Source organism: Xenia sp. Carnegie-2017, unplaced genomic scaffold (assembly GCF_021976095.1).
Source record: "Xenia sp. Carnegie-2017 unplaced genomic scaffold, XeniaSp_v1 HiC_scaffold_23, whole genome shotgun sequence".
In the NCBI taxonomy this organism is placed as follows: Eukaryota; Metazoa; Cnidaria; class Anthozoa; order Malacalcyonacea; family Xeniidae; genus Xenia; species Xenia sp. Carnegie-2017.
The window spans coordinates 9,264,795-9,277,799 of NW_025813486.1; the positions used below are offsets into that span (position 1 = coordinate 9,264,795).

The following is a 13,005-nucleotide window of genomic DNA, read 5'->3' on the forward strand; positions in this document are numbered from 1 at the left end:
TATCTAGTATACAGTGATATATGTGATATCTATCTATAGTATACAGTGATATATATATATCTTTAGTATACAGTGGTATCTATCTATAATATATAGTGATATATGTGATATCTATCTATAGTATACAGTTATATATGTGGTATCTATCTATAGTATACTGTGATATATGTTGTATTTACCTATAGTATACAATGGTATTTGTATTATCCACTTATAATATACCGTGATATTTTTAGTATCTAACTATAGTATACTGTGATGTATGCCATATCTACTGTGGAGGACAGTGATATAAGTGGTATAGTATACAGTGGTATGTGTAGTATCTACCTTATAGTTGGTTCTTCATCTCCCCCTTATTGTCCTCTTGTTAAGGATAACTTTGGAGCTTATGAATAACTTCGGGTTTTTAAGTTTAAAATGTTATGGCTGAGGATAACTTGGTGTGGCTAAGAATATTGGGATGTGTGAGGATATGATGAGATTGTGGATGCTGACTTGGCTTGTTTTTTCTAACTTGGGATTGTTAAGTATAACTTAGGGTGGTAGATTATTTGGTTTGGTCATTATCCTATTGCAGTTCAACTCTAGTGGTCAAACTGAACATTGACAATTTTGACATACCTTAGAAATAAATTTGTTATATATTTTGTGTTTTTATGAGTGGTAGTACGGATGGTGTGGTAGCCACAAGTAGTCCTGCTACTGGCCTCACTGTCCGTTTGATCCAAGATCATAAGAGAGCACCAAACACTGATATGGACATTGCTTCACATAAGGTACAATGAAAAACACTCTGCAGCAAATAGAACTGAGTAAAAAATAAAAGATTTTCACTGTGTTTGTACGAGCTTACGCAAACGGAAGAGTCTTTGGAAAAACTTGAGAGCAGATCAGTGCACCTGTTTGAGAGTTCACATGAGCCTCTCCAAGGTTTTCATAAGCCAGTGCCAAATTGAAAAACATGTTTTATTTCTTATATAAAATAGCAATACTGCGAAAGTTTCAGAGAAATGTTTTCATTTTTCCTTTAGCATGTATTCATGATTGATATGCAAATTCTGTTTGCTTTATTAATTCAAATTGTGTTTGTTTGTTTGACAAAAAAACTTCGGTCTATTATTTCTCCGTAAAGACGTCGGGCTCGGTCATTAAGGGCTTATTAATAATTAAAACATTGTTTTTAGAATGATACAATTCTACAGCTTGTCCCAGAGAAAGGTCAGTATTTGTAACAGGTCTGTTCTTGGAGCAGACAAAATGTCCATCATTGATGGAAATGTGTTCATTGTCAGGTTTTTCGAACTATTTTGTTGACACAATGGGCTTCTTGCTTGGAAATATCGCCTAAGGGTCATTTAATTGCTGTTGGAACCAAAGGTATAAATTAAAAAGTTTTTTACAATGTTCTGCAAAACAACACTGAATGATTTGAAAATCCTTTCTATATCTTGAAAGATAATAGTTTGAAATCGTTAAAGTTTTTTTATCTACTCCAACTTATGTCAATTTTTCTCATCTAGTTTTCTTCCATTAGTAAAACTGGATTATCGATGGTTTTCTGAGAAGATAATTAAAATCACAATTTAGGGTTACGTATCCCACATAGTTTAAGTCTAAAAAAACGTCCCAAATCGACGTAGCTACGTCGGAAATATGAATCAAAAAGCACTAGGTGAAATTCTCATTAAAAGTTTTTATTTCTTTTCAGCTTCTTTTATTTCCTCGAGAATTAATGACACCCAATGCTTTAGTTTACAATCATTTAATTAGGTATTTTTGCTGTCTGTAATTTTCTTTTTGTTTTAGATCGACTAGTGAAAGTAATTGATTATGATAAAGGTAGCTTTCAAGATTTCGATATGCATTGTGACTCTATTAGCCATGTGACATTTTCTCCGACCGGAGATAAACTGTTTTCCGTTGGTTTTTCGGATGTTGCTTTGTGGAAGGTGTTGATATAGAGAGACGTCCTTATTACAGAATCTTGGCAAAACAATATAAAGTCGAAGGCTGGTGCGCTATATTCTATGACCCGTCAATTTAAAAACTCGACATTTTATCGGCTTATTGAGAGCAATAGAGAGATATGCGTAAAATATAAAATGTATAATACATTCTTATTTATGAAAGGAAAGTAAAACCAGCAAAGTTTTGTTTTGTTTGTTAAAGAGCAAAAGATTCTTGTTGCAAGAAAGAAGCATGGAATTCATGGCTTGAGACAGACAGCAATATAATGGATGATTTTCGCCAATATAAAAAAGCTTCCATACAAACAATGTCTTTAAAATGAAAGAGAACTATTTCAGTGCAGCCCTTGAAAAATACTTTAATTGCTGACGGGAGGGGTGGGAGGCTGGTGCTAATCTGACTTAGCCCAAGTTGATAACAAGATTTATGATCGAGATCATGGACGCAGAATTGTGATGAGGAAATGAATTTGGTCCTTACTTGGCATATAATGGTAATACCCTTCATTACGCAATACGCGAATATAAAACGACGACATTTTTCTATGCTTTTTTTTGACACGTCTTCATTAAGGCTCCGTTTACAATATACCGGATTGCTATCGCAGCAGGTTGAATATTCTTTATATTAAAGGCAGTAAAATTGTTCAGCGTCAGAAACACGATCAAATAGACTAAATCTATCCGCTTAATAAGCTTTTACTCCGAACAGTTATCCCTTTTAAAGCAAATGAAGATGTCGTGATGAGCTAATCCGGTATAGTGTAAACGCAGCCAAAACGTTATTTTTTAAGGAGTAATAAATTTAAATACTTCGGTATACGAACAATGAATTCATATTAACCTCGTCTACGCTGTTTTAACCTCAGAAGAACCTTTTATAACGGTTCTCCCTGAACGCCATACTTTCTGTAAATATCAACCCTTTTACAAAATTTCACAGCGGCAGAAAACTGGAGCAGCCGGAGTAAAAATGCAAGCAAAAGCTCACAAACTCATCTTACATTCGCAAGCTAATTTTTTTTTGACCAGGGAACGAACTTGCAAAACAGCTGTAGAATGCGTCGAGTGTGACCTTAGTGCCACTGTAGGTGTTCACTCCGATGAAGATTGAGATAGATTCAGTTTATTGTTTTGTCAATCTTTACTGCTGACAAGGTCATTGAATTGTTTAATTAGGCGTAGAAAGTGAACGGGGTGGGGTGTGTAATTCAGATAATATATTAATTGATAAGAATGAATTCCATACAGTGTTATTAAATGTTATGCACGCATTGCACCGAACATGAATGGAGCAGAAATTGACTTGAAGCACACTTATATATCAATGCGGTTAGATATAGTTATAAGACCGTCAACGAGCAGATATAAGCTAAGATCAAGACTTAACTACGAATTTTACAAGAATTATCAAAGTTTGCCAATATCAAATTCTTTATACCCGTCAGTGCTAATGACATCGGCCTATACGGAACGTCTATTGTCCCCAATAATCCGTTTCTACCGCAATGGACTTGGGTTTACATTAATAAAGTTTCACTTAACTTCGTTTTTGACCGTGATATAGAGTGGTTTTTGTATAAAATATAATAAATTAAAATCTTACTGCATATTTCAAGGAAATATAAGGAAATACTAAAACTTATATTAAGAAATATAAGGGTCTTTTCCCTGATCACACTGGTAACTAACGTGTTAAATATTAATGCTGACTTCTGGGATATGTGTTAGTTCCTTAGTGGATAGAATAAATTCAAACGTCAGACTTTTTCGACCTCGTGGTCATTAAAATCAATTATTGTAGTTCAATGTCGTCTTCATTGAAACGTGCTCTAACAATATTTATTTTGGTAAGTGTGAATTTTAGCTTTTTTGATCGTGTTAAAGGGAAGTATAGCAAAGCTAAAACAATCAATACAACACAACAGCCATGGCCTACTTAAATTACACGGCCTGATATCTTGCCATAGCAAGGCCAAAAATGCAAGGCCATTGAATTTTCCGGCGGTGCTCATCGTAATTTTGATCTTCTTCCTTCAAAATTGTTCATTGGCCTTACTTTATGGTATAATCTTGTAGCTAAAAGTCTAGCAATCATTTCAAGAGTCTATTGGCTGAAATTGGTCCATTTTTCGCCGAGAAATCAAAGTTTATAAATTGGTGCGATCGGCGTTTGTTTTGCTTATCACGCGCTCGTCTTCGTTCGAAAATTTTAGCTCTTAAATCTATCGTGGATTATCTATATTTGGTATCTACGTGTTCCTGGTACTCTCCTCTACATTTCTACAGGATTTTTGGAGTCGAATTGTATACATTTTTTCTTTTATTTACGAAAATCTTCAAACCCATAATTATAGCGATGGTGCTTCCTATTTTCAACGGTGTCCTTCCTACTCCAACTACGCCTAAGAAAATTTCATCAGATCCAAACGATTTCATTGGTAAATCATACTATCCTTTACCTTTTCAAGCTTCCTCATTAATTGGAAATATTGGTATTGGTTCTTCTCCATCCTGGGACATCAATATAAACAATAAATCGATCAAACTTAAAATAGAATGGTATGTTGAAAAGAACAATAACAGTTCTTATGAATTCCCAAAATCTCTACTTAACATACTTTCAGCCTACAACCTTGTACAACCTACCTGGTCCTCCTCCTTTGCTGAAGAGAAACTGTCTTTCAAGTTTGAATGGAAACTACTCTCTGATGCTACTAACCAACCCGAACAAGTTAAAACTCCATATACTAACTTACCTTTACATACTCCTGACTTTGGCTATACATCAACATCTAAATCGAAGACGAGCGCGTGATAAACAAAACAACCGCCGATCGCACCAATTTATAAACTTTGATTTCTCGGCGAAAAATGGACCAATTTCAGCCAATAAACTCTTTAAATGATCGCTAGACTTTTAGCTACAAGATTATACCATAAAGTAAGGCCAATGAACAATTTTGAAGGAAGAAGATCAAGATTTCGAAGAGCACCGCCGGAAAATTCAATGGCCTTGCATTTTTGGCCTTGCTATGGCAAGATATCAGGCCGTCTAATTCAAGTAGGCCATGCAACAGCCTATTTCATTTTCGAGGTAACTTAAAAATGACGCTTCTTCGTTGACCATTTCTAAAGAATATTTTACCAATTGCATTTTAAACTATTCACCATTTCAAATGCTTTTATTTTGATGTGGAAGGGGTGACTTGCGTAACGTTGAACGGGGGAATATTTTGCACTGAAAGTTTCCGCTTATTGACTTGTTTTATCTCCAAAACTCTGGAAAATTAGCTTCAGTTAAATAGTTGAGGGTAAAACGTCGAGCGCCAGGTAACTAAGAACGTAGCTTGACGATTTTCCGATTTTAAAGTAAACCATATCGCTGTCTATTCATGTATAAAGGCTGAAACACACTGGGTAGTCGCTTCAGTCGCGCGTCCAAAGCGAATTGATGCGCACGCGTCAGTCGCTTGAACGCTAGAAACACACAAGCAGCGACCATCGCGACTTTTACCGTGGCGTCTATTGCACATGGCGGTGATTTTAGTTTGTTACAGACACAGATATCACTTAAACTTTTTATTCTGGCCTTTATTATAGCTACTAATATATGAATATTTACTCAGTACAAACTACTATGTGGAGAAAAGAGAAAAAGCCAGTTAAAACACGCCAATACGATCATAGTCCATACGCCATTACGCGTATATTGTGGATAATCTTATTCTGCGCACTTAGATTGTGCATTAGGGTTCCAGTTTGTAGCTCCTATTGTCCCTATTTGATAAGTCATATAAAAACTGAAAGATTCCACTATATATTGCCTTCGATTTCCAAGGTTTAATCTATAAATTTCGTATGAATCGGTATGATGCTTATGACAAGAAATATGATATGCATTTAGGAAGTTAAATGTATCTATTGGCCAATCACTATAAAGCGACTGAAGCGACCAAAGTCAAAAGTTCAACATGTTGAACTTTCAAAGCGACTGGCTGACGCGACTACGCTACTAGCTTAGTAACCACGCAAAGTGGTAGTTTTAGACGCGCGACTAAAGCGACTGCCTAGTGTGTCTCAGCCTTTAGAAAACAAAACGGAAAAATTGTCTTTTCACCATTCAATTCTCTATATTTGCCAGATATGTGCTTATTTTTAAAACAAAAATGGCGGACACCAGGAAATTTTACTTCCTGTGTCCAAACTCTTTCGCAAAATCATGCTTCCGAGAGGAGAATGGTAGCGATTTCGAAATAAAATCGATTTTTTCTAGGTTTTGGAGAAGAGTTGCGCAATGTCTTCCAATTCATCTGATGATGAATCTGAACGTTCGTCATCTCCCAGCTTTCCTGAATATGAGATATGTATGAGCGAGGTATGTATAAGCACTGATGGTGAACTGTTCTATTTTGACGCTGAGAGTTTAAAACTACTACAACGCGTTCGTGTTTACGATTATTATTCAGCAGTTAAAAAATGCTGTTACAATCCTGCATTTGGCCTTAAGGAGTTTGCAATATGTGATCGTTACGGGCTGTTTTGTGTTTGGCGCGTTTTAAATCTTTCTGAAAAATCTGAGAATTTCCAGTTAGCCCATCAAAAAAGGCTGGCTGTTCACCCAAACCATCACAATTGCTTCAATATGCTTATTGATATCAGTTATTCTCCTGACGGAAAACTTATTGCTGTTACAATAGCTTGTCCGTTTGATTACATTGTTAAGACGTTCATTATTGGCTCGCGTTCTGTTGAAATTTGTTATACGTTGGATTGCGTTGATGAACCTGATCGACAGTGTCCGAAAACTGAGTGTCTGACCTCGTTCTTTGGTAATTTGTGTCAAGTTGCTTCAGTTACAAGTGTTCATCCTCGCGTTTTTTTCTGGAAATTGCCTGTTGTCTACGATTTACAAACATTGTGTTTACTCACAATCAAAGCGTTTATCTCTTATAATAATGTTGAAAAACTCAACATACCTTTTTGTTTAAAAAAAGAGTTAAAGTATATTTATTCTTACTGTACTTGAGAATGTCATTTAATAACTATCGTCTGTTGGGCGTTCTATCACAGCAGTGATGCTTAAAACCTGGACTTCTATTAGTTATAACTCGTAAACATGTGCACTTGAATATATTTTGGCTAATTCATAACACTTGAGTGTATTCGAAAACTTCTATTGACAATTGTTTGTAGACCTGAGCATGTTGTGGTAAATTCATTAAAACTACCACGTGGTTGCGTTTGAAAACTGGACTTCTTTTGTAAAAATTATGCAAATTTGAATAGATAGATGAAGTATTTATTCAAACACGTTTAATTACCTCATCAAATTACGTTAATTTCCACCAGGGGCATATGAAGTAGAAATTTTTAAAATGATATAAGCTACATAAAAGTAATTTATAAAACACTTAAATACGTAAACACTTAGTAACTAAATTATTAACCCCTTAATAACCGAATGCGAGGTCTTTACGGAGAAATATCGGACCGACGTCTTTTGTACAGACCGAGCCCGTAGGACGAGGTTTGTACTAAACGACAGAGGTCTGATATTTCTCAGTAAAGTCCGAGAAAGTGAGGTTATTAAAAGATTTATTATATGGCATTATTTAACTTGAAACGAAGCTTGCTTTTTCTCGTCTTTGCTGTTTTTTTACTGGTTGGCTTTCACTTTTCTAGTTTTAGTCCATAAAAGATAAATCGTTTCAAATTGTATCGTCTGGATGGTTAAACTGTTTTCCAAAGGTTTTTCCTTCGAATCACATTCGTAAATGGTTTTTTATTTCGTTTGGTTTGCATTTTGCTGTTTGCATTACGAAGTTTGTTTACACTCGACTGTATAATTATGCGTTTTGGACCGTGGTTGATTACAGGAAAGTAATGGATCAGTAGAAATGTTTCTAAGCTAATCAAATCGCACCATTTAGCCGGAAGTGACGCTTGCCACGAAATAATAAATATTTATTTATTAAAAATCAAATATTTTTGATAAACAAATGCACTAAAATACAAATGAAAGACGCTCTTTTATGACTAGACATAGTGTATATAAGTTTAATTCATTAACAGAAATGTAATATTCCTTTACTAATGTTTAATTTTCATTTTGAGCTGCAATTTTGCTTTAAAGGAAGAAAAGGGATTAACTCTCTCTAACATTAGTTCGAAAGGAATGCTTCATTATAAGACTTTTAGAACGTGAGTCTAGTAGACAAAGATAACTTGCAATATTCCGTAAATTTTAGATAGTAGTCTCATCAACGAGTTTCGTCACAAAACATCGATCACCAATCGTAAAACTTTTTTTACAATACAAAAATACAAAGTATTGATGTTTATAAATAATGGTAGTTGTAGATCGTCCGTGTATATGAAGATCAGAGAAGCACTGTTGGTGTTAACGTTGTTTGTCAAAACATGGCTCAAAACATTCACTTTATTACGATGTTATTAAGTTATAAAGAGTGTATCAGGAAAAAATTAAAAAAAAATTGCTTTAGAAATTTCTAATAGTCAAAGCCTTATAAAAAAAAACAAAACCAGAAAAATTAATTTTCCTCTACAAATGTCTATGTATCCTATATTTCTCTTTCTATTTCTGACATCCGAACAGTCTTTCTTCTAACATTAAGTCTTGTAGACAAAAAAATGGAAATTTTTCCTTTTTACTCTGTGGCTGTAAATTTTATTTCGATGATTGTACAACTGTAAAAGCTCTGCGTAACTTAAAGTTTTGACGTTATAATTCGTTGTCTGACGAAAAAGCTTATCGCGATGTACATCGTACGAATGGAAGATGCATGGTTATTGATTATAGACATAGCATGCAAACGTGCCTGAATGTATCAATTAGGGGTCGCAATTTGAAATGATCTCAAAAATTTGATAATTTAAAAACAAGACACCTCTCTTTTGCGTCTCGGTTTCGGCGATAAAATTACATGTTTTGCCTTCCTAAAGACAAGTTTGTCAAACTCAAAGCTGTCAACTCAAAGTAATAAATTTTGAATGACAAACATCCGTACTAATTATAACTTTTTGATTAATTTTTTAAATGTTGATTAAAATGCGCAGTTGCGACGGCGTGAGAGGAGAGTATCTTGCAAATGGTTGTAAAAGAAATCCATTAACTGATAACAGGAAATATAAGAATATTTTTCCTGAAAAGCAAAGAATTATGGGATGGAATAGACTCAGATCACTTCCTCTGTTCTTCACCCTCGTGGTCGTCGATTAAACTTTAAATTCAGTTGCCTTTGAGCCATTGTGGTTGAATGTCGCCTTCATTGAAACGTGCTCTGACAACATTTTTTCGGGTAAGTGTGAATTTTTGTTGTTCAGTTTATCATTTTAAAGAGAAATGGAGAAGCCTAAATAATCACTAAATAACACCAGCTTATTTCATATTCGAGACACCTTAAAAAAATCGGTTTGCTCGTCAGAAATTTTTAGAGAAGATATTTCAATAGGATTTGTACTTGGCACTTTAATGTGTATAATGAGTTATTTGCGTTGAATAGTGGAATATTTTGCACAAAAGTTTCCGCTTCTCGACTTATTTCAACTTTACAACGCTGAGAAATTATCTTCAGATGTAATGGTTGAGTGTCGAGGGTAAAAGTCAAGTATCACGCATAAAAGATTGTTGCTTAATTGTCTGTTTGTAATTTTCCCTTTTCTGGAGTAAACTAACTTTTCGTAATGCTACATTGTGAACGTTTATGAAATATACACTGTGTACATAGAGCAGGCGGTTAGGTATACAGATGTTTATATTCTGCGGCCGAGCAAAATTATGAGCCAGCTTCTACCATAAACCATAGGAATATGTTTCATTGATGGTATTAACATTACTGGAAAAGCAGAATTATGCAGTGTGTTCCAAAGAAAAACAGATTTCGCACAAATGATTATGTGTGCATCAAATGAAATCTGCATGAAATGATTTAGCCTTCTTTAGCTATTTGTTCCGCCTGGTTAAAGTTGCACGTGCTTGTCTATCTTTATTGGCAAGTTATGAAAAATATATTAACGTTTTTACGGCTGTTATAATTTATTTAATGTTGACTTCTTTACAGAGCAGTGACGGAATAAATTTGAGATATAAATCAGTGAATGATAATACTTTTAATTTGCTTTGCTTTAAAACTGTCGAAACCTTTAAACACTATAAAGTCCCAGAAGTGTAGAACTGTCTGGTTTATTAAGCTTTTGTGAATGCTAAATACTTTATTATGCATAATAATTGCAGCAACTACATAATTAAAAAAAATGCTAATGTCAATTTTCATTTACTGGATTAAAAACCGTGAAATGAACAGATCTCGCTTGCAGTAAAATCAAATTTCCATAATTAAAGCTCGCGCACTGATAAAGTCAGAACAGAGGATCCTGAACCAATTTTTTGCCAAAATAAGTGCATTGTAATTCACCGGATATGTTTGAAAGAAACTTCACTTGATTGCAGACTTTTTTTATGTTCAAACAATGTTCAAATTGTAACTCATCACGCTTAGTCAATAGAAGTCTTAAATGACAAAGGGAATTGCATGCAAAAATAAAGCACTAAAGTGTATTGTTTGGTAAGCAATTTCGCCTTTTAAAAATCTGAAGAGATGGAAAAAGGCAGTATATAGAAGAAAAAAAATTAGTTGTGTATCCAAGAGTGGAGTTTAAACTCCACTCTTGGAGTTTAAACTTGGTTTAAGTAGCTGGTTTGTGTAAAAGTAGGATTTGCTATTTTCTCTAATGCTATTACATAAATCTAGATAAATAATATACGAACGTTATGTACTTCACTACATGATTACATAAAAGATGCGTTCACTATGATTTGCGGAATGGTCGTTTGGTCTGTTCCACGTAATTCTATTATTTTTTGCTGTTTATAAATGCAGGATAAACCAAACATTTTGCGCCCAATTTGCCGTTTGTCGCCCCTATATAATCCTTCCTGGGAGGGGCCATGGCCCCCTGCAAACACGCCACTGTTCATCAGTCCACATAACAATAAAAACGTTATGACAAAACCCAAGCTATTTGTAGTGGATTAACGAAATAAAACAGGCTGCTAAGATATGTTAATTAGGAAACGAAGAAACATACGCACCCTAATTTACATATCAGTTCCAGAAGTAAGCATGTAAACATTGATAATGAAAAAAAGTCCAATGCAGTTTACGAGAACTTTTACTTTAAGCAACAAAAAATGTCTTGACTTTGGCATATTCCAGTAAAAAAACAATGGAAATGTGTCACTCTGCTGAAGATTGTCACTGACGTTACAGCTGACAAAGTCATTGAAGTGTTAACGTTCACATAGGCGTAGAAAGTGTGGGGGAAATGGGTGTAATTCAGGACTAACAAAGACACTTGAATTTTATTGCATACCAAGTAACAACAAGTCTGTTTTACTACACGTGACAGCCTGCATAAATTATGTAAACAATGGGTCAACTTATCGTTGAATACACCGTCCACCCCCCTAACTTTTTAAAATTTGTTTCTGCGGAAATGGACATGCGTTTACAGTAATATGGTTTCATTTAGATTTATTTTGAGAAGATAATACAGAGTGGTTTTTCTAAAAATAAGATATATTTTAAATCTTACTGAGTATTTTAAAGAAATATAAGAAAATACTGAAATTATAACAAAGTATTTTCTTTGATTACACCGGAAATTGACTTGTTAAATATTAATGCTTACTTCTAGGATACATGTTAGTGGATAGAACAGACTCAGACATCAGACCATTTCCACCTCGTGGTCGTTAAAGTCTGTTATTGTGGTTTAATGTCGTCTTCACTGAAATGTGTTCTGACAATTTTTGTTCCGGTAAGTGTGAATTTTAGCTGTTTTATCATGTTAAAGGAAGTAGCAAAGCCAAAACAATCAATACATCACAATAGCTTATTTTATTTTCAGGATAACTTAAAACAACGCTTCTTCGTTGGAAATTTCCATAGAATATTTTACCAATGGGATTTTAAAGTATTTGCCATTTCAAACGCTTTTATTTTAATGTGTAATGACCGACTTGCGTATCGTTGAACGGAGGAACAATTTGCAATAAAAGTTTTCGCTTATAGATTTCTTTCATCTCCACAACACTAGAAAATTAGCTTCAGTTAAATGGTTGAGATTAAAATGTCGAGCGTCAGATATCTAAGAACATTGCTTGATGATTTTCCGAGTTTGAAGTAAGCCATATTGCCGTTTATTCATGAATAAGAAAACAAAACGGAAAATTTGTTTTTTTCACCATTCAATTCTCTATATTTGCCAGACATTTGCTGGTTTCAAAACAAAAATAGTGGACACTAGGCAATTATACTTCCTCTGCCACAACTCTTTCGTATGTTAGTCTATAGGAATATCTTATGCAGATCGAATCTATAGAGTCGAGATACACATGAATGCATTACCCCTAAAGATGTTATTTTACAAGCAATACAAGGGATACAAACAAAATCATGCTTCCCAGAGGCGAATGAAAGCAACTTCGAAATATAATCGATTTTTTTAGGTTTTCTTATAAAAAGGGCTTGTTCGAGGAAGCAAAGAGAGTTGTTAGATGTCTTCCGATTCCACTGATGATGAATCTGAACGTTCGTCAGCTCCGAACTTTCCTGAATATGAGATATGTATGAGCGAGGTATAAACTATGAAATATTTGAAATATTGATCTTCTGGTGAGCTTTTCCCATTAAGATTAAAAAATCTCTTTTTTTATTTAGAAATTAGACGGTATTTTGCCATCGCATGTCGTCAACATTGAAACAAATATGGCTATACGCTGTTTGTGTTATTTTTCATCCTTGAAAAGTTTCTTGTACAGTTACAGGAGCGATGCACTAGGACTTATAAGTGAAGATTTTAAATCTGATGTGAAGAAATTCATGGATATAAAATTTGAAAAGAACTCGAAAAATTGTTTGTTGGCTTTTAACCCAGATACAAAATGGGCCGTATCTTGGGACGGTTCTTTAATCGCTGCAAGTGCAACACTCAATCATCGTCACAGATA

The 13,005-nt window shown here is 34.3% G+C and overlaps 1 protein-coding gene and 1 long non-coding RNA gene across 2 annotated transcripts; both read left to right on the plus strand.

The window, feature by feature from the left end:
• The first annotated feature begins 1,188 nt into the window (after positions 1-1,188).
• LOC124449056 (WD repeat-containing protein 90-like) lies at positions 1,189-2,151 on the plus strand. Its single transcript, XM_046999999.1, has 3 exons — positions 1,189-1,221; positions 1,296-1,380; positions 1,810-2,151. The coding sequence occupies exons 1-3, from the start codon at positions 1,189-1,191 to the stop codon at positions 1,962-1,964; spliced, it is 273 nt and encodes a 90-aa protein (XP_046855955.1). The 3' UTR covers positions 1,965-2,151.
• A 9,582-nt stretch (positions 2,152-11,733) lies between these two features.
• Positions 11,734-13,005, plus strand: LOC124449594. Its single transcript, XR_006949455.1, has 3 exons — positions 11,734-11,813; positions 12,505-12,633; positions 12,716-13,005. It is a non-coding gene; the product is annotated as an uncharacterized LOC124449594 (long non-coding RNA).